Source organism: Buteo buteo, chromosome Z, assembly GCF_964188355.1.
Source record: "Buteo buteo chromosome Z, bButBut1.hap1.1, whole genome shotgun sequence".
NCBI lineage: Eukaryota > Metazoa > Chordata > Aves > Accipitriformes > Accipitridae > Buteo > Buteo buteo.
Window position 1 is genome coordinate 56,968,508 of NC_134204.1, and position 23,467 is coordinate 56,991,974.

The following is a 23,467-nucleotide window of genomic DNA, read 5'->3' on the forward strand; positions in this document are numbered from 1 at the left end:
ATAAATGGGGAGCGGGCTGGGGGGAGCTCTCTCGACTTTCTTTCCGTGGGGGAAGTGGCGGAGCGTCAGGTCCCGGGTGGTGAGCAGTTGCACTGTGCATCACTCTTTTTGTATACTCTTTCATTAGTACCGTTGTCATTGTTGTAATTTTTTTTTGTGTTGTCCCAGTAAACTGCCTTTATCTCAACCCTCGAGGTTCCAGGGTTTTTTAATTTTCTCTCCTCCGTCTCCTCCCCATCCCACCGGAGGGGGGCGGGAGGAGTGAGCGAGCGGCTGCGTGGTCCTTTGTTACCGGCTGGGCTGAAGCCACGACAGCTTAGCAAATCTCTAAGGAGAATCCCCACTGCCTACCCATGGGTCCAGGCTCAGGCTGTCTCCTGATCAAGTTACTTCCCAGGCTCCTGATGATAACTAGCTCCTCTGGAAGGCTGAGCTACCTAGCTATGTGTGTGTGTGTGTTCATGCCCTAGGAAGCACATATGGTTGTCTGCAGTGTTTGGAGTGGGACATGTTGCACTTGCAGATTGCTGTGGCAGGCATTTAAACCTTACAATGTACCCTGGGCATGCAGGCCCTCCCTGGATATGTCCTCAATGTAAAAGACGAGTTAGCATGTGCTGGCCATTTTCCTCCATGCCAAATGTCTATCTGACTACCACCTCTCCTGCTCCACATGAGTCCATGCCACTTCTACTGTTCATTGGCATCCAAAAAGCCTGGTCTCCAATACCACAAGTTAAACCACAGTCCTGAAGTAGCCTGGGCTTTTTGATTCACTCTGATCCTAAATTACACTATTTTTTTGCAGTACTTATTGGCTAACAAGGTAGCAAAGCCAAAACTGCCTTATTCAAACACCGGTCTGCTCACCTGCAGTTAAGTTCATGCTCTTTTTCCTCCCCTCCTCCCCTCCAGAGCTACCCTCACAGTATATATGCAAAGAATCTACCACAGAAACATCAGAAAAGATGTGAGCTACTCAAAAGCAAACTGCATCATCTCACACTGAGCTGCATCACTAGGTGTGTGCTTTCTTCTGTGAGGCCTCTGGGTTTACTTCTTGTCTGTCCCATGCAGGAACTGCACACTCTCCGGCTAATTCATGAAGCAGAATTGCATGGAGAAGCCTCCTAATTACTAATTCCCCAGCACACAGGATACTGGACCACTGGTACTGCTGAACCCCCAGCATGAACCTTGTCTGTGTCATGATGTCCTCTCTTCTCTCACTTGGGTTGTTGGAGCTGCAGAAACACCCCAACCTAGAAAAGGAGACATCAGTGATTGGGAGGATTCCTGGTTGTTTTGGCACTGTGGGCAGAGTTATCCTCTACAGCCAGGCTCCCAGTCCCAGGAAAACCAAACTTAAGGCATGAAACAGGCCTTTGTCATAGCCTTCCACGCAAAAATGTCTATTGCACTACCTCCCCTTCTGCTCCTCTTGAGTCCCCTTGAGACCTGCCTAAACTGCTTCTGCTGCTGGGAGATGCCACACAAAAATCAGCTGGGATTTTATATCATGTTATACTGTTCATACATTTCCCTTTCACCTCTCTGCTGCTCCCCAAAGTGTGGCAGCAAATATGTGCCTCTCTTTGTGCAATCTACAACCTGCCTCGAGAGACCCTGTCCATCTGCAACTCACTTTGTCCCCTTGGTTGCAATTGCTAAAGCAGTTGTAAGAAAGTCCACAAAAAAATAAGAAAAGAAAAAATCACATGCAGGACTAAGCTTGTTGAGACATGTTTTTTAGATGCTGAAGGATTCAAAGGGCTAAACACCAACTGGGAAAGGTATAAAATCCTAAAGTGAGAAAAAACAGAGCTGGTAATTGATTGGGTCATCAGAGTTATTTGTGTCAACTGACCTGGGAAATGAAAGCAACCCAGCAACACAGAGGCTGTGGACCAGGAATCCTCAGTGGCCAGCTCTTCCCCATCTGACTGATGCCTTCCTGGCCACCAATGACTCCTCAGATGTCTTCTAGGGATGGTGAGCATGATGTTCATCTGAATTGCTCATTAAATCTTAGCAATATTTTATGTTGCTAGCCAATCAATATTTGCTTTATACTTGTAATCTGCACATGTCCTCCTTGCAAAGTCTTTCCCCACCTACATTGCAACCTATAGGGAAGGGCAGGAGGGGGCCTTCCTCTTTTTGTTGGCTGAGAGCCACAGGGAGATGCACTAAAGTGCAATGTAGATCTGGGTGCCCTATGGGTTTCCTACATGTGGAGATGCCTCCTGTCAGGAGCCTTTTATGTGTGGCTCTGGATTTATGAGAAAACTCCCTTTTACCTGGCATAGTAAGTTTATACTTGACAGAATGCAAAGGAAGACATCTAGGGCTGACTCCTGTATTTCACAAAACAGTCTGTTGCCCTTACCTGCTGCTCTGTCACACCTCTATGAGCTCCTTGTTCAAAGTGAGATGCTAATGACCTTGATAATCAGCTTTAACTCCAAACAATTCATCAGCCATGTATTTCTGGTAGTGTTAAATTTATTACCTTGGGTATGCTTTGCCTCCTTTCACAGGGCTACTGTCCTTACCATGTTTGTCCTGCTTCTCAGATTTGTTTTGCAGTCAAGGAAAGCTTGTCTATTAGAGTTCTCACAGATTTATCTACAGTGTAACCATGCCCTGCATGGACTTCCACGTCTTGCCTTTTGATAACAGCAGTCAGCAGGAGTGCAATGTCTAACCAGGGCTTTGGGCTGCTTACGTCTCTCTCAGCTTGGGGGAAAAAAAATGTCACTTCAGGATGTTTTGATGGCCACTCAAAGTCTATTCTCATCCTTGCCTTCAGGCTGTTGAGCTTTCATAGGGTGTTTGGCTCTATGGGCAGCAAAACACAGAAAACGTTATTACCATATTCAGCACTGATCAACAGATCCAGCCTCATGGGTTGGTCCTTCTTATCGCAGGGTGGAACAGAAAGTTTTCCAGACAAGGATTTGAGTTGCTGGAAGCGCCTGGTTTGCAGGAGCAGCAAAGCTCACTTTACACTGGGCAGGCATTTGTCCAGGTGTAGCTCTCTTGCTAAGCCCCTTCTAGAGGAGGACCCAGAGGAGCCTGTCCAGGGGAAGAGTGACTGCTGGGGCTGCCCAAGAGGTGAGAGCTGTGGGAATCTAGAGTCTGAATTCATCGTCTGTTAGGGCAAGAGTCTTTTAAGGGAAGAGGTGTTTATGGAGCCTTCCATCTTTGCAGGTGTGGTCGTTTACTGAGCCATGTATCCTGTGAGGAAATAGTTTGGCCTTTGGAGTTGGCTGGTTGCTTTGCCTTTCCAGAGCTGCAGAGGAATCACAGCTCCTGCTGTCTTCACTATGACCTGTAGACTGTGTGCATCTTTAAGATACTTGGGCACAGGAGGGACTGTAGTTGTCTGTTACAAAGATAGTTACAGACAACCATGAGAGTGTGTGCCTTACTCTGTCCCAGGAGGTCACTGGCCGGTACTGCTTTGCCTAAGAGTTGGGCAGTGCTGGAGGCAGTTCCCTCACTGTGTGTCATTGGTTTGTGCAGAGAGATTTAAGGTTAGTTGTGAGGATGACTTTCCTCCCAGGAGAAAACACGAACAATTGATCACACTGCTTTTCCTATGCAAGGTTTCTATCTCACTTGGCACTGTCAGCCTTGGGGATGACCTTCCGTCCACGTTTGGCAGGGTCTCAGCTCCTGGCTCTCCCTGCAACAAAGCAACCAAAGCAGCCATTCTAAGGTCCCAGGTGAGGCTGGAGATGACTAGCCCCCAGAGATGCTTTTCCAGCAGTCTTCTGGCAGTTCCTCTGGGCTGCAGATGTTCAGCTCAGACAAATCGGTTTGCTTCTGGTATTCAAAAATGCTGGAAAAGCTAATTCTGTGGTCACTAGCTAGTACAACAGTTGTCCTCTAAATCCTTCCTGACTTTATCTGGGTCAATTTCTACCCCTTCTATCTCCAGCCTGACCCCAGTTAATCCTTTGCCCTAGATATCTGCTTATTCCCACAGCCACCTTTGACCCATGGAGAGTGACAGAGTTAGTCTGGTTTGTTCCAGTGCACATGTGACATCTGAATGCTTTAGTTTGGTTTTCTTTTCCTTGCTCTCAATCCAAAGCTTACAATGTATGTATGTCTGCCTGCCTTTTGCACCACTGCCTGTCAGCAGATTCTCCCTTTCCAGGCCAACACCTGGATAAAATATAACTGCCCTCAGCCACATAATTACCTGGGTCATAGCACATGGACAAAAAAACCAAAGCCCTTCCTGGTTTCATAGTCACATCATATGGTAACATGTCATCTCTGTAGCAAAGCCCTTGTTAACAGGTGACTGACATGTATCATCAATCCTTGCCCTCCCACAGAGCCACAAAACTGGGAGTTGAATCAGCTATTGATTTATTGCAAGACACTGATCAGAAAAGTCCCAAATTGAACAGGTAAATCTCAGAGGTCACCAAAGGCAATAAGTAGCCACTTTCATTAATTTCTTTCTTTTTTTTTTTTTTTTGAACACTGTTTTTGTGCCTGAATACGAGGGATACATTCAAGAGACATGGAGACATTGGCATGGAGACTTGGAAAGTTTTGTTAGCAAAGGCATTGGTTTCTGCATGGGATTTTGATCAAGAGTTTCAAAAGGAATCGATGAGGCTTTCAAATGCTTGTACGCTCAGTCTATGACTGCAGCAGGCAGTCCTTTCCATTGCTGAAACAGCCATCTGCCCACACCTTCAGCTGATTAACTAAAACTTAGCTTAGATGCATTGTATGGTTGAAGTCCCACAAAACCAGACAGTTTGAGGAAAACCCAAGGTTGCCTTGGCAACATTGAGTAAGTGTCGCTGGACAGACTTTGTATTTCAGGGTCTCATTAAAAAGTTGGAATAAATGTTGCCATGGTAAGATCAACTTTGAAGAGATACCTGAAGTTCAAGTACTTCATCTCAATACCTTTAACAAAGCACCCTCAGGAGGAAGATGGGAATCAGAGGGGATGGCCCAGAGTCAAGGTGAAATGCTGGGGAGAGATACAAAAATAGACTTGAATAACGAAGGATGAACAAACATCCACCAATGCCTGCTGAGCATTTCTTTGCCCATCAGGATGGAGATGCATCCAGGCCAGTGTTGTGAAGCCAATCATAGATCACAGAATCATAGAATCACAGAATTGTTTAGGTTGGAAACGACCCTTAAGATGATCGAGCCCAACCGTCAACCCAACACCTCTATGCCCATGAAACCATGTCCTGAAGTGCCTTGTGTACATGTTTTTTTAATACCTCCAGGGATGGTGACACCACCACGTCCCTGGGCAGCCTGTTCCAATGTCTGACAAACCTTTCAGTAAAGAAATTTTTCCTAATATCCAATCTAAACCTCCCCTGGTGCAACTTGAGGTGATTTCCTCTCGTCCTAGGAGGATATAGTTACCCAAAGAGTTAAGAGCTCATAGCTGAATACCCACACCCTCATGCTTTTCTTATTTTGTTGTTTGGGCTTTTTCTCCTATGAATGATTGGAGGTGATGTCTCGTAGGTGTTTTTCACCTAAGGTTGAGCCACATTCCCATCTGTTGCCACTGGCTTCTCCTTGAGATCATGCCTTTCTTGGTCGCTCTCCTGTCTTGGAGAGGTACATGTCCCTTCACCGTGGGCAATGCAATCTGCCTTTGGTCTTTGCACTGGGTAGCAGCATGAAGCTGCCTGGTCCCACTACCTCTAACCACCCACAGTGTTCTCCTCCCCAGAAGAGCATCACTGCACCCTATCTGCTGCTTACAGCAGCCCTATGCACACTTGATTTTGTAGCAGGAGCTTTACATGTCGGAGGGTCCGGCCACTGTCAGATCACACTCCTCCACTTGCAAACCCCTGGAGCCAGATGCAATCACTTGTGGTGAGAGTGAAGAGTTTCAGAGAACCCTGTACTGGGAGGCGTACAGAGTTCAAACAGGGGCTCTGTGAGGACAGCCTGCAAACACTGGGATGCCAGCCATGTTCCTCAGGAAACGTAATGCATGGCCAACAAAGTCTGTGAAAGGTGTTCCTTGTGAAGGCCTTGACTCCCTGTATGTCAGAGACCAACTAGTTGCTTTGGTACAGATGTTAAATACAAAGGCCTGGATGCAAAAGCTGCTGCTGGAAGTACTGAACCTGTGCATTCCCCAAAGGCAAGAACAGGAGGAAGGAACATGGGAAGAAAATGCCAGTTTCTGCTACCAGCCAGGGTGTCAGAGGAGGCAGCTCTCCCACTCAGTCCCACAACTGGTGACTGAGAGTCTGCCAAGCTCTGCCTTTTTGCCCACATTTTCCAATTCACACTGCCACTGTGGTGAAAAAAGGCACATTTGTTCTTGCCCTGCACATGTAACATGACCTTCGACTACAGCCTGGGGCTGTGGGTACCTGCTTTAGGAAACTAATTTTACTTTTCCAAGATGTAGCTTCTCAGCAGTGCCTGAAGATCAGGACTGTTGTGAAGTGTGTCACGTTATAGACTCCAGCACTGGTTTTGAGACTGTTTGACCTCAAGCCCTTCAACAAAGACCTGCAAATTCCAGGGACTCCCGATCCCCACACTACTATGGGGTCCTGGGGAGAATGAAGTCACCAGCTTTGTCCCACTGTTTCACATATGCTTCTCATGGAAACCCCAGGAGCTGAGTCAGAGGGCCTCACATGGCTTTCCAGCACAGCACTACTTTCTGACTGCTTGGATGAGCTAACATACCTGCTTGGTTCCTGGGAGAAAGGATGTTATGTCACCATCCAAAAGCAGACAGTCCTCCATTAAAATCCCAAGTCATCCACACATAGCATGTAGGTGGTTTGTATATTCTCCAGGGTGGATACCTCATCCTGAAATAGACACCCCTGTGTTTTGGGCATAGTGGGCAGGTGTTTCAATAAACAGGACTAGACAAAAATAGTTATTCCAAGCTATTAATTATTCATTGCCTTTTTCAGCATTTGAAATCACAGGGAAAGCAGTGGGAAGAGGGTTGAGAAAGGTCCCAAAGAGGCCAACCCTGAGTACCTATGAGGGACTCACACTCAGGCTGTCTGCAAGGTTGCCTTTGATTTTTCTTCCTGTATTTGCACACTGCTGTGACAGCGCAGCAAAGGGGACATAGGCCTGTTCCAAACTTCAACTGAGCTCTTAAAGCCTGTGATCAGGGATGGAGAATGGGGGGGAAGGTTTTCACTGAGAAGCTGAAGTCACTGTCTCTCAGGAGTTACACTCAGAGAACACAGTGTTAAGATACTAACCTTCCAAACACTGAGAAACTAAGAACACTAGGTTCAAGGCCACCCCAACATCTTTTGTTTAACTGCTTTATTGCAACTGGTGGGTTTAGAAATGTGACCATTTGCAGTGCCCCTGCCCCATGACAGCTTCGACAGTCCCCTGGCAAGAGTGAGGCATCACCAGGAGAGGTCTCTGATTTCTGGGGACCCTGCTGCCTTTCCTGGAAGGAGATGTGGAAAATGTTTTCCATTTCAAGCAGCAGAGTACTTCTCCAAAGGATGACTTTCTTTCCCTGCCACTGCTATTAAGTTCCTGAGTGATAATCAGAAAACTCTTACTTTAAATAAATTTTGCTCCTGTGCACCTTGGGGAGCTGATGTGAAAGTACTAAAGTCTCTTAAAAAACCTTGATGGCTCAAATTAGTTACCCAAGATTAAGGAATATCCATGGGCTCAAGATTTAAATTCCCACATCTTCAAAGAGCATAGTACAGCCTTTTCACCAGGCAGCCAGAAAATTGGTTAGTTATTGTGAAATGACCAAACTGGATAACCACCACTGGAAACTGCAGAAGGAAATCAGCCATTCTTTTGCTAAAGCCACAGACACCAAGTACAGCTTGGGGAACCATGCTGAGGGAAAACAAACTATTGAATTGCTGCTCACTAAGTGAGCTCCCTCCACTCTTTGCCCTGAGCCAGGCAGAAGCCAATGAAAAAAAGCTGTAGGTAAAATTCAGGTAGTTAAGGCTTCATCATAATGCTTCATGCAAGTGTGTGCACAAAGTGGTATTAGATGGGAAGCCATAATAGCCATGGTGCCTAACTTTATTGTGCTAGCAACCTCACACGTTGTGTTTAATTGGTTTAGTGAGACTGACATTTTGATAATGCCTGGCACTTAGAAGGCAGCCAAAATAATAATTCATGGCTCAATTAGCCCTGGCTTTCCTACTTTTCAAGCTACTTCCATGCTAATGAAGAGGCCAATCTATTTAATTTTTCTTCCCAGAGTTCAGAACTGGTCATACTGAGTTTTATGACCAGGAGAGAAAGTCTGGGATTTAACTTTAATGAATCTGTTGGTCTAGCAACCTTTCTGTAATTTTTCTGCCTGGAATTTTAATGACTACTATTCATGATCACTAATTACTGATTTTCAGCTTTTATAACGATGTCCAGTCTGTTTTCCTTCTCAGTTACACAATTTTGCATCAGTCTCACTGCTCTGATCTCACTGAATTTGCTCTTGCAAATTGGGGAAAAAACTTTCTGGAAAAATATGTGGTTTGGTAGAGTAGGTCTATACAAGGAGAAACAGAGCAAATGTAGCTCGCAAAGGCTATGCAGGAAGCCCACAAATAAATGCAAAGGCATTAGTAGGAGAGGAAAAAGAAAGATGCTTCAATCTAAAAGGGTTGAAAGAGTCAGTTTCTCTCTCTAGCACTTATCCATGCTTTGTAATTAAATAAAATTCAGAATACCTGGTTCATAATCCTTTCTTTATTACTTCTGTCTCTTTCATATACTCTGTGTTTCAGTCTTGAGTGGTCAAGCTTACATGGTTGAAGTTATCTATCCATAAAAGATTTGTACAGGATGTACTATCAGGATTATGGTTTAATCTAGTAAATACTGATACTATATTGGGAACAATATGTGAACAGGTGCTTATGTGTACTGGCGTATTTATATTTGTTTTCTTAAATCACTTCTCTGTTGATCTGGGTTTGCTACGTAACACCCAGTGCAGAGATTTGGACATGTGATGGTGCTGGGATGAAGGGTGGGAGGGGATGCTGTAAAGTCAGTTTAGGAAGGGAGTTGTGAATTAGAGCTAGAAATTTAACCCTTCAACTTTCTGGCTGTTCAGTTCACCTGCAGAACCAGACCTAGAAAGCCTCTGTCCTAGAGGACAGGATGGTTAGGAGGCTGATAGCCTGGCTTGCCCAGCGGCAGCACCCGGGGCCAGCGCACCTTGCTACCACCCTCCTCTGCCCCACTGGCAGGACCACTGCCAGCACTGTCTGCCTTGCAGCTCTGTGGCACCTCTTGCCTCCAGTCACACCTTGCAAAGGGGGAAACAGTGCCTGCGCTACATTAGCGCTTGCCGGAATTAATAAGCACCTATTCAGATGAGAAGGCAGAGTTGTTTTCACAAGTTGGTGGAGTTTAACAAGGCCCTTCTCTATCTTGTGGCTTATGAAACAAAATCACTTAAAAGCAAATAAATCAACTGCTAAAGGCATTCATACCTTACAGACACTACAAGGGCTGTGTCAGACAGAAGGTACCACAGGGTTGGGCATCACCTTCCTTCTGCCTTCTCACCTTCACCTTATGGCACAGAGTCTACTGACAGGCAGCCTCTAGCTTTGGCAATTCTCACTCAGATGGAGAACTCTCCAGCAAGGACCTTGTTGCACACCAGCTTTTGTGGACTGAGTTCGAGCACCCTGCTGATTAAGGAGCAGATCACCCAGAAACTGAGGAGGCTGATGAGGGCGTCTCTGATGTGAAGAGATGCCTGCATTTAAAAGTTGTTCTCTCACCAAACACTTCCTCCCAGCCCCCGCCCCAACCAACCCAAAATCAAAAGCTCGACCCCAACAGTTTGATAAGTTACTGGTAGAGAAGATCAAAACTGCTGTGTGCTAAGCTAGTATGCTGCTTATAGTGGTAATGACTGCATCTGAAGGCTCAGGGAAAGTATGCGCAGAACTTTTCCCCTGGTTTCCCTTCACAGCAAGGCACAGACCCAGTTTTCAGGAGAAAACCTGAATCTTTGTTCTTTGTTACCCACTAAACTCTTCTGTTACTTAGTCTTGCTGCTTTCCAAACATGTCAAGAGCTCTGACACACTGCAGCAACAAAATCTATAGTTTAAATGAGACTATTTGCAAGCATGTGATCAGGTTTGGCATGATCCTTCAGTCCCTAGGATGTACAATCATTTTACACACTGTTCAAATCAAAACAGTACATACTAAATTTTCCAGATATAGCATTTGTTTCAGGTTTGCAGCCCAAAATAGAGTAAAATGATGTATTTTTTGGCTTTTGGAAGTGCAAAATGACTCATGGGTGGTTGGGGTTTTTTTCACTATTTTTGTGGCTTCCCACTGGGAACTCACAGTCCTTTTTTCTAGTCATTATGCCCTCTGAAACAGGAGGAAATTTCCACAAGAGCACCTGAACAACCGTGTGGCATTACATACTCAGACAACCTGTCAGCTCCTGGGGTGGTTTGGGGGGTCAGTGGCAGCTGGAAGGTGAACTTGGAGGAGAAAAGTACTACAGGACTTTGCCATAAGCAGGGAGCTGATCAGCCAGACCTTCGGGGTGACTCTGCAGAAGACAACGTTATCAGGAGCTGCATGGTGGCTAGGCCCTCCTTCCTGCACGAGGCTAATGAGTGTGCTTAGCAGTGTACAGCCTCTGAAAGCCAACAACTCAGTAGCTACTGGAAACTTCAGAGGTGTGTTTACTTTTGGAAGGGGATTTTGAGGCATTTATTATCTCTGCAACATTGTGCAGCCACCTTGTAGCACTCTTCTTAAATTAGAATCTTTATTTAGATGGTTTTACAAAAATGTATGATAAATTTCTAGTCTGGCCATGTTTTTTTCTTCATACTCTTCTGCTGGTTGACTGCTTGGTTTCTTTTTCTCTTTGTACATTTAAACTTGCAGTTTGAGGAAACATGCAGGCTAGAGAGCTAATAAAACAAGCTTTTCCTGTGGACACCAAGTGCAGTGAGGCTATTGTTGCAGTGGTACTGCTGCACTAACACATAGACAATGGTAAATAGTATCACTAGCAGAAAGAAAGCTGGAAAATACTGTATTTTTTTTAAATATCTCACCAGTGCTTCCACAAGAAGGATGTAGACCCCTTCAAATAACGTCCCCTGCAAATGCCAATAGGAGCAATGAAAATCATCATTCATGATGACATATTGTTTCTACCTAGCAGGCTCCTATCACATTAAGCCAAGGGAAAAATATTTCCATTTCCTTTGCTGTGAAATATGTCTTGCCTCATTTCTTAATTGGTCTAGACTGATCAACTGGCTGGGCTCTTAGACAAAATAAGAAGAGAATTCTTGTTCCAAGTACTCTTGGATGTGGTCTACACTTGCTTGGGCTGGCAGGGCTTGCAGGGCCTGACAGTGCTCTGAGGGAAAGATCACCAGCCAAATGCCCTGATGATGCACGAGTGCCTGGCTTCTGCCAGGGAAGGGTGGAGGGCAGGCTCCAAGCAAAATTGACGCTCAAAAACAGCATACACGTGAGAGAGCTCAGCATGAAGTTGTCTTTAGACATAGAGGACAAGGCAAACTGAACTGAGTCCTACTGCTAAAGGGGGTATAAACTGTTTGTCTTTCTGCTCATTTGTTTCCTGGCTGTAAGAGGCCTGTCTTGGCTGTAGTTGTCAATTAACATAATTTTGGAAAAAGTCCTAACCCTAATGACAAGGAATCCTTCACTTGCATTTGTCTGCCACAACTGTGACAAACAGAGAACATGTTTTTCATGGCTTTGACTGTGATGGCTGGCTTTAAGCACTAAAACCCACACAGATCCTGTGCAGGCAAAGACGTGCTGGTAGGAGCAGAAAGCCTTATCCAAGGTAGTCATGCTTTGAAATTTTCTTTGAATGGATGTGAGAAAAGGAGGTGAGATTTTAAGTAAAGTCACTTGTCACTATTATTTGGCAAACTACAGGGACCTCAGAGCTGTCTTTCCTCTCTATGTAGCAAAGTGAATCTAGATTGTTATCAATGCTGTCAGAATCATAGAATCATAGAATCACAGAATCATTTAGGTTGGAAAAGACCTTCAAGATCATTAAGTCCAACCATCAACTATACCCACTAAACCATCCTCTGGAGTACCCTGTCTACTCGCTTTTTGAATACCTCCAGGGATGGTGACTCAACCACTTCCCTGGGCAGCCTATTTCAATGTCTGACAACCCTCTCAGTAAAGAAATTTTTCCTGATATCTAACCTAAACCTCCCTTGCCACAACTTGAGGCCATTTCCTCTCGTCCTATCTCCAGCCACCTGACAGAAGAGACCTGTTCTCAGTAGGCTGGCTGCAGATGATGAATTTAGATTTTATTACATTATAATACAGTATGTGTAGGAAATAGACTTATGGAGGCATGTCATGGAGCCTGTCCCATGTAGAAGTGCATTAGATGTAATGCCAGTTCTTGGCAAGGGTAAGGATTGAGTTGCTGTGAGTCTTAGTGGCAGACCCCTTCTTCTTTCCATGCAACAATAAAACAGGACACTTATTTTAATCCTCTTTACATAATTTCCTCCTGCAGAGGAACCAGTCCAGTGTCCACTGTCTCACACCCATTGCTGTGACTACTTGCAAAGCATCCCAGTGAGTCCAGCAGTACTGTTGTATGCCTTGGCACACCATACTCCCCTGAGCACGGAGTCCTTGTTGCCTCCCCAGGGAGCATGGTACATGAAGTCCCCTCAGCCTGGAACCTTGCCTAGCACCCTGCTCTGTTACGGTAATGGAGCATGCTGGACACGCAAGTCCTCAGAAAGAGCAGCTTTGTGCTTTGTTAGTGTGTACACCATTGCCAAGACTGTGATGCTGTCTAGCCCTTTCCCTGAGCAAGAAGCAACTGTGCTCCAGTTGCTTTGTCTTGTGCCAGGTGGGGCAGCTGAGGAGGCACAGTCTGCTCACACCTGGCCTCCCATCTGAGTGAAGAGAGACACATTTGCTTGATTTGCCTTATGGTGTGTCAGCTAATAGAGGTTACCTCTCCTTTGCACCTTGCCTGCTACTCTTTACATCACTGTGGCTATCATGACCCTCCTTTTAAGCAGACATTTTCTTCAGCAGCTGGAGCATCCAGAAACTGCAGTCTGTCCAGCCAGGTATGGAGGCTGAGGGCCTGTGTCCATGCTCACAACCTGCTTGTTGCTGGCATATTCCTGCATTGCTTCCTGATTTAGGGACCCATGGGAGCAGTGTTTAGTGGATTTTCAGGCCAGTTGGTTTAGCCACTGGTTGATGCCGCAGTGACCTTTCTATTACAGGGACTTGACTGCCAAGAGATTTTCTGTCCCTCCCAAGAGGAGACAGGCACCTTTTTGCATCATGCAAGATAAACACTTCAGGTGACTCTGGATGGTTTTTAAAATCACCATGAGTGCAGTTTGCAAGATCATGAGCCTGGGACAAGTCATTAATATTCTGGAGCTGATTAACTTCTAGCATCTGTAGTGTGTGTAGAGATGGAGGGAAGCAAAACTTTGTTTCTGGTATGTATGACCATTTAGATTATCTCTTTCCTATTGTGGACAATCAAAAGGGAAGACTGGAATTAAATTTGTTGTAATGGACATTGATATAATGTAGATAAAGTGCTTAAAGAAATGTTGATTTCCTGAAAGGATGGGTTTCTCCTCCTGACTAACTGACTCTGAAAATGTACAGTCACAGTCCTAAGGCTAAAAAGTCCCCTTTACCACCCCTAACCTTCAAACTACTACAAGTAAATGCCATCACAAAAAGAAGGGCTGGAGCAAGATCTTTGGAGCCAAGATGCCTCTGCTAAACCTGGAATTGCTTGCTGAAATTTACTTGAAATTAGCTGGAGGATTTCTCTGCTCTTTCATTCATGAGGAGGACTGTGAACTCCTGCCATGAATGAGTGACTTTAGTTGAGAGCACTGATGTCCTCTCTCTTCCAGCTCAATGCAGTTGCTAACTTTTCAAAACAGAAAGCTGCTTACCCTGCCTGACTGGCTGTTGCCTGCCTCCAGGAGCACTGCAACTGGCTGGACCTGCCACCTGTACAGCATGATGCTGGGGGCTATACTTTCAGACTCCTGCTTACCCCTCCAGGGAGAACACTGGGTGCACTATGCATTTTCAGAAAGATTGTGAGAGCTTTAAAAAGTTTCAATATTTGAGGCCTCTGTCAAATTGGTTTGCAATTGCACAAAATTTTGCACATCTCTCTCCCTGTTCCTTGTTCCCTCCATGACAGTGATGGTTTATTGGCAAGCAGCCCATAATACTGACTATGGAAACGGTAGGATGAGGAAAGGAGCACTACTGTGTTCAGCAGTTTGCTGTATTGACAGGGTGAAGGTGGTCAAATTTGTTCTTCTGGCTTGTTTTTTCCATGTAGATGAAAGAAATTCTCTCTATATTTCATGGTTTATCATAGAGAATCCTCTTCATGATGAAAAAAGGGAATTGGATTATTATGTTAAAATTTTCCATGGGTCAAATCTCCAATTCTGAAAAAGCATGTTGCAGTCAAGACAATTAGAGGGCTGTGCCTCCAGGTTTTGCTTTTACTTATTTCTAACCTCATCTCAGGGCCGGCTCCTTCAACTGCAGTGCATGGTAAAGACATAATGGGAGAAGAGGCCAATGCCATTATAATGTCTAATGAAAAAGTGTAAGTGAGTGCAGTGATGCTAGCTTTGAATGCTGCATATCCTGCATAGCTCTGAGAAGAGTGTATTATTAATAATTTGTAGTAACACATGGCTTCTAATTTACTGCATTCTTTTTTCTGTTTAAAACAGATGGAAAAAACTACATAATTAATCTCCTTGCCACTCATGTTGTATCAGAGATGGCTGTGCTTTTAGGGGGATATTCCTCCAAAGTGTCAAAGCATGTACTCCAGCACTTAGGGAGGATGCTTAGCCAAAGACAGTCTGCTTTCACCTCTGATAGCCTGCTTAAGAGGAATAATATGGTCCCTACACAAGAGATCAGATTTGTTATGCCAAATGGGTAGAGAACAGAACAGCAAGTAACTTACCACATCAATTATCTGCAGCAAAGAAAGCTGGAGCTCGACTACAAGGGGTTGGGAGTCATTCACTACTGGTCGTTCAAGACGATTGTAGTTTCTCAGCAGTTCTCTGTACAAGCGTCTCTGGCTTTCGCCCTGCTGAGAGACTAGTGAAAAAGAAAGAAGGCATCTGTCATTTGGGCTGGTCACACTGTCCCCATTGTCTGTTTTGCTGAAAAACCCCACTTAATAGGTTTGTAATTTGAAAGCAATTCCCCCCAAAGTTTTCAAAATTCTGCACATGGGTGTGACAGACACAGCTTTTCTGCATACATGACTGATGAGCTCTTAAAAAAAATTAACCACTAACACTCTAACTCATTATTAGCACTCAGAATCTACCGAACAGCCTTTGCGGCTCTGAGTAAATGTCCCCCTTCATTGGTGCCCCTCCTGCTAATGGTAAGTGGAGATGTGGCTCCAAACCCACCAGACAGCTTCCTGGAAGGCAGTCAGAGCACTTTTATTTCCTTGCTCTTATTTCCTAGAGACTGGCTGCTGTAAGCCAGTGCTGATATTATTTGGACATATAGTGTGTTTACCCAGTATGAGTAACAGGTATTACTTTTTGGACCTGATGTATCAGCCCCTTTTCTGTGCTCAGGAAACAGTAACAAGCCTTCATACCCTCTTCAATTTTGTGTGGCAGTCTTTCTGGGCTTAGGGTTACTTCCCTTGCCTTTTTTCCTTCTGATGGAAAGGATTGCACACTTTGTTAACACCTAATGAGGTGGTGGTATGAAGACTAGAGTATTTGACAGGTATGTATAATGATATTGAATTTCTGGTGTTACATGCTTAACTGTTACTGGAAACAGCCTCAACACAGAAGCTGTCATGCAAACATATGAGCATGTTAAAGGCTAGCAGAATTTCAGTCTATGCTTAAATTGCAAGATGCCCCTGTTCCCCAGCTTTGGGGTGGGTATGGAGAGCATCCATCTAACCTGTGTGACCAGGTTTCCTTGCCATAACAACCATGCATGGGGCAGGGTAGCAGTGATGGCTTGGGTTTCTTCCCACAGGAAGGTGAGTACTTTGCTGGGACACTGTCCAGGTGCTTGGGTCCCCCAAAACAGTGTAGGCGTTGGTGCTCTGGGCAGTGGCAGCCTGAGCTCTACCTAAAAGCTACATCTAACAGTGTGAGGGTCAAGGGCTGCAGGTTCCCTGAGGCCAAACCAGTCCTGTCAGCATGAGTGCGTATTCCCTGAACTGTAGAAATCCAGTTCCTGGCAGGGTATCTGCACTGTAAATTATTATTACTTTGGACTGAAGCATTTTTTATGCACTGCAGCTCCCAGTCACTGTGTGTGACTTTTTTTAACTCTTGAGTACAGCTCTGCACATTGACACCAGGACTCCTTTCACAGTGGTTATGATTAATATCTTTTTGACAATGCAAACAAACCATAACAACAAGTTCTGCCTTCCCCAGACTCTTACTGTGCTCAGCAAACCTTGCAAGCCTGGAACAAGCTGCTGTCCAACACAGCAGCCATGCCTTTTAAAGCTAATAATAAATTTAGTTTATGAACAGTTTATAAGTCTGTTTAATTTGTGTTCTCTTCAGTTTTCCTGATACTAAAGGGAGCTTTGTGGCTTTCTGGTATGACAGTGCCTGGTGAACAAGAAAGAAGAGTACGTTTGTTTATTTTGGTAAGTTACACCAACACATCATCTTCATGGGCCCTCTCTGCTCTTGCCTAATACACTACATGCTCATGGTTGAGAATGCTGTAAGCACTGGTTCAATAGCCCTTGCTGACATGTCAATATTGGATGCTATGTTTTCGCCATCAGCAAAGACAAGCTCTGGCCACAGTATCTCTCCTTCACCAGCTTAAGTAATCTTCCCTGCAAGGCAATGATTTAAGAAGTCCTCTGTTATGGCCTTAGTGCTTGCTTTCCAGTGCCTCAGCAGATCCCAATTTCCTTGTAAGATCCTTCTGTGGAAAGGAAACCAGTGAAAATCACTACACATTGCTCTGTGGAAAGAGACTCTGTGTTTTGAGCAAATTTGCTGTCCTTCCACTCACCTGCTCACCCCCCCCTTCCACCCTCCACCATGTTCCTGTGCTTTAGGGAAGATATGACTGCCTGCACTATTGCTGTCATCTTGAGTACTTATGTAATATTTGCCTTTAAGCTTCCTTTTAAACTGGCTGCCTCATCTTTTACAAGGGAAAAGTGCCCTTCACCACTCTCTGGAAGTTGACTGGGCTGCTAGAGTGCCCTAGCACCATCGCTGTCATGGTGCATTAAAGCAGCCCCCCCATGAGACGTCTGAGCATAACCCTTTGCTGTGTGCTTCCGAAAGCTGTCTTTGTACTGTGTGCTCCAAACATGCTGAAGCCAGGCCCCCTTCTCTGTTAAACTTTGTGAGCTGAAGTAGCCCGGTACTGCAATTTTGTGCCTGGATTTCGACCCGTTCTTCAACTCTCCCCTCTGTAATGTAATTGTATTACTTTGCGATCTCTTGTATCCAAAACTGTTAACATAGCCTTAGCTGATCTATTCTTAGCCTGCTGAGTTGGCATTGGTAACCACATATTTGTGTGCTGCATGGTTTTGCTCATGAAATTACATAGATTCAGAAGCAGTGGAGCCTTGGGGTGTCCTGGCAAATAGCTGTGGCAGCTGTTGGTACCACAAAGACCTGGCTAGGCTAGTCACACTGCCATCTCTCTGCTACAGCTGCTTTGGAGAAGGAACCAAGGTGGATGACAAGTCAGACTTATATTTTCATAGACTTTTTCTTTAAATTGTAATCTTCAAATACTTAATGTTTCATACTCCAGAGAGATTTCTACTTTTTTCCCCTCTAATGCTTGTGCTAATGCATTGTGACACTACAACTCTATGTGCTAAATGGAGTGTTAGCTGGTGATGGGGAAGTCTGGATCTCTCAGGAGTAGTGGTAGAATAAGTTTTACCACTGCCTATCCCACAGTCACAGAAATCTAACTAAAAGCAGTGGCACTGTTTTGTCTTTTAAACTAGGCTGGAAGCTGGACATCAATATTTTGAGGTTGCCAGGTCAGTCTCCCAAAAGCAATGCCAGACTTACTTGCCTATGCATGTTACAGGAAAGTACTGGCGAAGGGCATGATCCTTTCTAGATAAAGGATCTTTGAGCAATAGAGAGCCTCTTATGTCCCACTGCCTCAGACAGTGTCCCCCTTGTTTCTGGATTATCTTTGAAACAGTAGGAAATTACAATCTCAGTACAGTCTGAGGGCAGAGCAGTGAATGATGTCTATCTCAAGTTTAGCAAGACTTTTGACGCTGTCTCCAAGAACATCCTCATAGACATTTGTCTATGCCTTACAGGCTAGATAAATGAACAGTGAGGTGGATTGAAAAGTGGCTGAATTGTCAGGCTCAGAGGGTTGTAGTCAGCAGCACAAAGTCTGGCTGAAGGCCAGCCAGTGCTGGAGTACTCCAGGGGTGGATACTGGGGCCAACACTGTTCAACATCATTACGAATGATGGAGCAGAGTGCACCCCCAGCAAGTTTTCAGATGGTACAAAACTGGGAGGAGTGGCTGATACAGGACATGGTTTTGCTGCCATTCAGAGAGAGGGACCTTGAAAAACTGGAGAAATGGCTGACAGGATCCTCATGAAGTTCAATGAAAGGAAGTGAAAAGTCCTGCACCTGAGGAGGAGTAAACCCTGGCACCAGGATAGGCTGGGGGCCCACTGACTTCAGAGCAGGTTGGCAGAAGAGCCCTGGGGGTCCTTCTAGATACCACGCTGACCATAAGGTGGCAATGCACCCTTGCAGCAAAGGCCACCAGCATCCTGAGCTGCATCAGACAGTGCCTCACCAGTAGGTCAAGAGTGGTGATCCTTCCTCTCTACTTCAGCACTGGTGAGACACACTTGGAGTGCTGGGTCCAGTGCTGGGCTCCTCAGTACAAAGGAGACACAGAGTTACTAGACCAAGGACTAGATTGTCCCTCAAGCTTTACTTTCTGTATAATCTAAAATGGTTCCCTAAACTGCTCCTGGAGTTTGCAGGCAATTGGGAGGCACAAGGCAAACCAATCCTCTGGCAGTTTTGTGAAGAGCTGTGTGGACAACAGAGGTATTTGTGCACTACATTCAACTCTTAAATACCTTTCTCAATCTCCTTCCATGTTTCTGCATGTGCAAAGAAGTCTGCAAGAAGCCCACTGATTGATCAACACAACCTACAAACTGCTACCAATCTCTTGGGAATACATGCTATAGCTGAACTTCATCTTTCTTTCTAGGATGGAATTTCTGAGAATTGCACAGGAAGGTAACCTGCCCAGGAGTTATTTCTCTATTGCAGAATGCTACCACCTCCCCTCACAGGAGATACAAGAAAATGTCGGTCCCTCCAAATGCATTGCTGTGAGTCCAGGGAACTTCCCAAGTAGGGTGGTACTGTGTGGTATCCTCTGTGCTGGATCAGGGAGTCCTATGATGTGAAGGAAGAACCTGCAGCAAGAAAACAGAAGATGGCAGGTTCCCTAAGGTCTTATTTCTGAAATGTATCTGAAAAGCTGTCCTTTGCCTCCTTTGTTTCCCTGCATCATCCTTGCCTTGAATTATTTCAGCAGGAGATAAAGCAGGATATCTTGCTTGTTAGCTTACACTCTGAGCTCTGTCTTTCCTTTCACATGCATAGTCTGCATGTGAGATTTCATCCTGTTTATTAAATGCAGACATGTTGCAATGTCCCAGACAGGTTAGGCCAAGAGACTAGGACTGAAACATGGGATAATTGTATATTAAAAAAAAATTTGCAAAGACCTCCTCAGAGCAAGCCTAGAAGCATGTTAATAACTGCATCCATGTATTTGGACAAAGTGTGGGTTCATAGCTAGAAGCAGAGAGGCACCTCTGTTGAGGCTTGCACAGATGGTGTCTCACCCTGACTGTGAACCTTCGTGATATCTATAAAGGGGTTTGAATTCTCTGAGACATTGCAATTAAATTAGATCAAGCTGGTACTTGCTGATGTCAGCTCCAAGTCAGCAGCTGTGCATGCCCAAGCTCAAGCTCAGGCTGAACTCATGTCCTATTGCCAGCGATGGCAAGGAGAACTGTCTCAATTGGTCTGCATGTTTTATGGTGACTTAACACATGCTGATCTTGGTGTAACTCAGATATCTGCTCTGGCTGCAAAGCTAAAAATAAAACAAATACCCCAAAACTCTGGGTAGGGAAAAAAATGAAAGAGAAAGAGAAAAATAAATAAATAACAAACACAAAAATAAAAATAACAAGAAAGAGAAAGAGAAAAATAAATAAATAAAAATATAAATAACAAGAAAGACAAAAGAAAAAGAGAAAGAAAAAGAGAGAAAAAGAAAAAGAAAAAGAAGAAAAAGAAAAAGAAGAAGAAAAAGGAGAAAAAGAAAAAGAAAAAGGATAAGAAAAAGAAAAAAAGAAAAAGAAAAAGAAAAAGAAAAAGAAAAAGAAAAAGAAAAAGAAAAAGAAAAAGAAAAAGGAGAAGAAAAAGAAAAAGGAGAAGAAGAAGAAAAAGAAGAAGAAGAAGAAGAAAAAGAAGAAGAAGAAAAAGGAAAAGAAAAAGACCTGACTAAAACTAGCAAAACCCTTCCTCCTTCCTTGTGTGCTTCATATCGTTTCACTGGTTGCACTGGTTTATTCCTTTAGAATTTTACTTGGCCCATTGAGGAGACACAGGGCTCTAGGCATATGGCTGCAAGCTGACAACAAACCTCTTCCACCTTCTCTGTCTGGGTGGGATCCTCTGGGTATGGATTGCCTCTTCCATGCTTGATCATCATCCCATTCTCTCCTCTGTGCCACCATAATATTTCTTGTTTCTTCTGTGGGTTTGGGTTCAGGTCCAGGGAAGTGTTTGTTGGGGTTGGAGGCTGTTCAGTGTCATCTGGTAGGAATGGCTGTCAAAATTGCAGCTAGCTCTGGACAGACTATCTATATGCCATCCCTAGGAAGGCAAGATGCTCCCTCCTTTCCTAGGAGCGGTGCTGTCATGTCTGGTCTTGGCTGGTTGATCCCCCTGCTGTTTTGCATGCAGAGCTCCCTGAGCTACAAGGTAAGAGTCCAACCTTTGCCTGTTCCCCAGGTTTGCTCCAAAAGTGGTCAGCTCCTTGACTGAGCATTCCTGGTGTGGGCCACATTCTGGCTTGCTGTGCACAGTAAAGAATAAATAATGAAATATTAATGAGAGGGTAGGTGGAACGACATGGATTTCCAAAAGGTTTTCAGCCATGGTACCTGTATTTACTGACCATTCCACCTCTGGTTCATAGTGATCCCTGATTTTATTTCCATAATCTTTGAACTTTTTGTTGGGCCAGCTGCTAGCTGAATGTTTTCTAGCTGTTGCTCATTTCTTTTGGCAGAGGTCTGAGCCTTACACACAAGTTATTACTTTATTTATACAAGATTATGGGAGTTACTGGTAGGTAAAGGACCAATGGTTTTCAGACCAAATATCATATTCTTCCAATATCACTTTATATTCACACATAGGTATGGTAACATGTCTCTGAATTAAAAAACATGCCTTTTTTTTTCTTCCCTTCTTAAAAACAGTTCCTAGAATCATTTGCACATACAACCTTTTTGCAGAACACAGTAAGTTAAAATCAACAGCATATTCCTGGGCCATCACATTGTTGCTTTTAAATATTTTGTCCCCTGCTACTTCATAAAAGGACCTAAACTGCAGCAATAATGTGGTTGTGGTAGTTATTCACCCCCCTTGTACTTCCTGCAGGTGTTTCACCACATCTATGTCATTTTTTTCTCCCTGTATTGTTACTTTGCCATGTTCCCTCTGTTTTGGTTGGTTGGTTTGTTTGCCTGTTTGTTTTACTGTTTCCTAAAACAAATTGAGTGGAGTTCTGGCCTTTTTTGAAAAACAAGGTCATTATACTGAGAGGTATTGTTATATTTTTTTGTGTAATGTTTGTATACAATCTTGTTATAATTGAAACATTTACAGAGCAAAAAGCCTTTAGGAAAACCTATGGGTATCAGAGCTAAATCCTAAAACTTCCAAGTATTTTCCTAACAACCTGCAGACTCTTCTGCCATAGCTCCTCTAATCTTATTTATTTCCTTTTTAGTTTATAACTGTACTCTTACAGGGATTTTTAGCTATTTCTTTGGGAATGCAAATAGAACAATCACAGGAAGACACACAGACACACTCTATTTGCAATTATGAATTATGGGGGAAGTAACAGGAATAGTATCAGAAAAAAAAGCAGGTTGTTTCACAGGCAACTTCTTTGGCATAAAGAATTGGAATGGCAACAGCACTTATAAAAATGTGGCATGTTCTAATGCTTTGGTAGCTATAAAAAAACCACTCACCTTATTTTGTATATTTTGCAGATTTCAGAGAATGTAAAGCATGTCATTGCGATATGTCCCTTAATCCCCAGAGACACAGATGTGTCCCATCTGCTTTTGTTCTTATGTGCAGTGTTGTTGCTTTTATCTGTGGCTGCAAATGCATTATTTCTTTCAATGTCCTTTGATTTAAAATGCATGCCATCACACCTTCAGGAAGGAGTAGTCATATGAGAAACAATGGAATCACATCAGCTGCCTCAACCCTGTGTGTGTCTGTGTCTGTGTGTGTGTGTTTGTGTGTTGTGTATTTGAATACCTCTTTCATTTAAAACCTCTTTTTAATCTACTTCCCTTCTGGGTAATCTTTGACTCTAATCTTTGGCTCTCACTATGCAGATTGTCTCTGCATCTTACACACAAAACTCATCAGATACCCAGAGGACTGTGAGAAATGCCATGTTTTCATAAGCAAAAAGGACCTAATCTTCCTGATATTGGTCATTTCTGTTCTTTCATAGCAGATAAAGAGCTCCCAGCAGAAAGGGTTATTAAAGGGTATGCTAGGAAAGGTTTCATCTCAAAGATTTTAGGCACATGACAGTATGCTAAAAAGAGAATATAGGTCATTACATAATGAAAGGATGGGATTATATTTTTGGTCCTGCTGGCTTAGTGCAGATGTTTTAAAGGCTGAGATATGTGTGTAAGGTGAAGAGACACACACTATGATATTAACAGTGGGATACATCTCAAATGTATGATAGTTATCTAAACTGCCTCATTACTCCAGGTCAGAAACATAACTGGCTAGTTAGTTTAACTGGCTAATTAGTGTAATGCTAGTTTACATTAACTCCGTGCAATATAACTGTAATTATTACAATACTCTATGTCAAGGGAGCACAGGAGGAGGGAGTTGGAGCACTGGTGAAGAGGGGGACTCCCCTTGCTAGACATGTTAGAGAGAGCTGTGGCTGTCTGAAAGTGACTTTTGCCAGCCATCCTGGGATTTGTGGGGAGGAGTAATAATGGAAGCCAACAGAAA

General features: G+C 44.0%; 1 protein-coding gene across 1 annotated transcript in view; it reads right to left on the reverse strand.

Moving 5' to 3' along the window:
- Window positions 1–23,467, reverse strand: part of LOC142027443 (neuronal acetylcholine receptor subunit alpha-7-like) — a 70,508-nt gene that overhangs the window by 36,880 nt on the left and 10,161 nt on the right. The window contains exon 2 of the mRNA XM_075021654.1: window positions 15,061–15,200. Within this exon, the coding sequence (XP_074877755.1) occupies window positions 15,061–15,200 (140 nt within the window). The remainder of the gene's footprint in view (window positions 1–15,060; window positions 15,201–23,467) is intronic.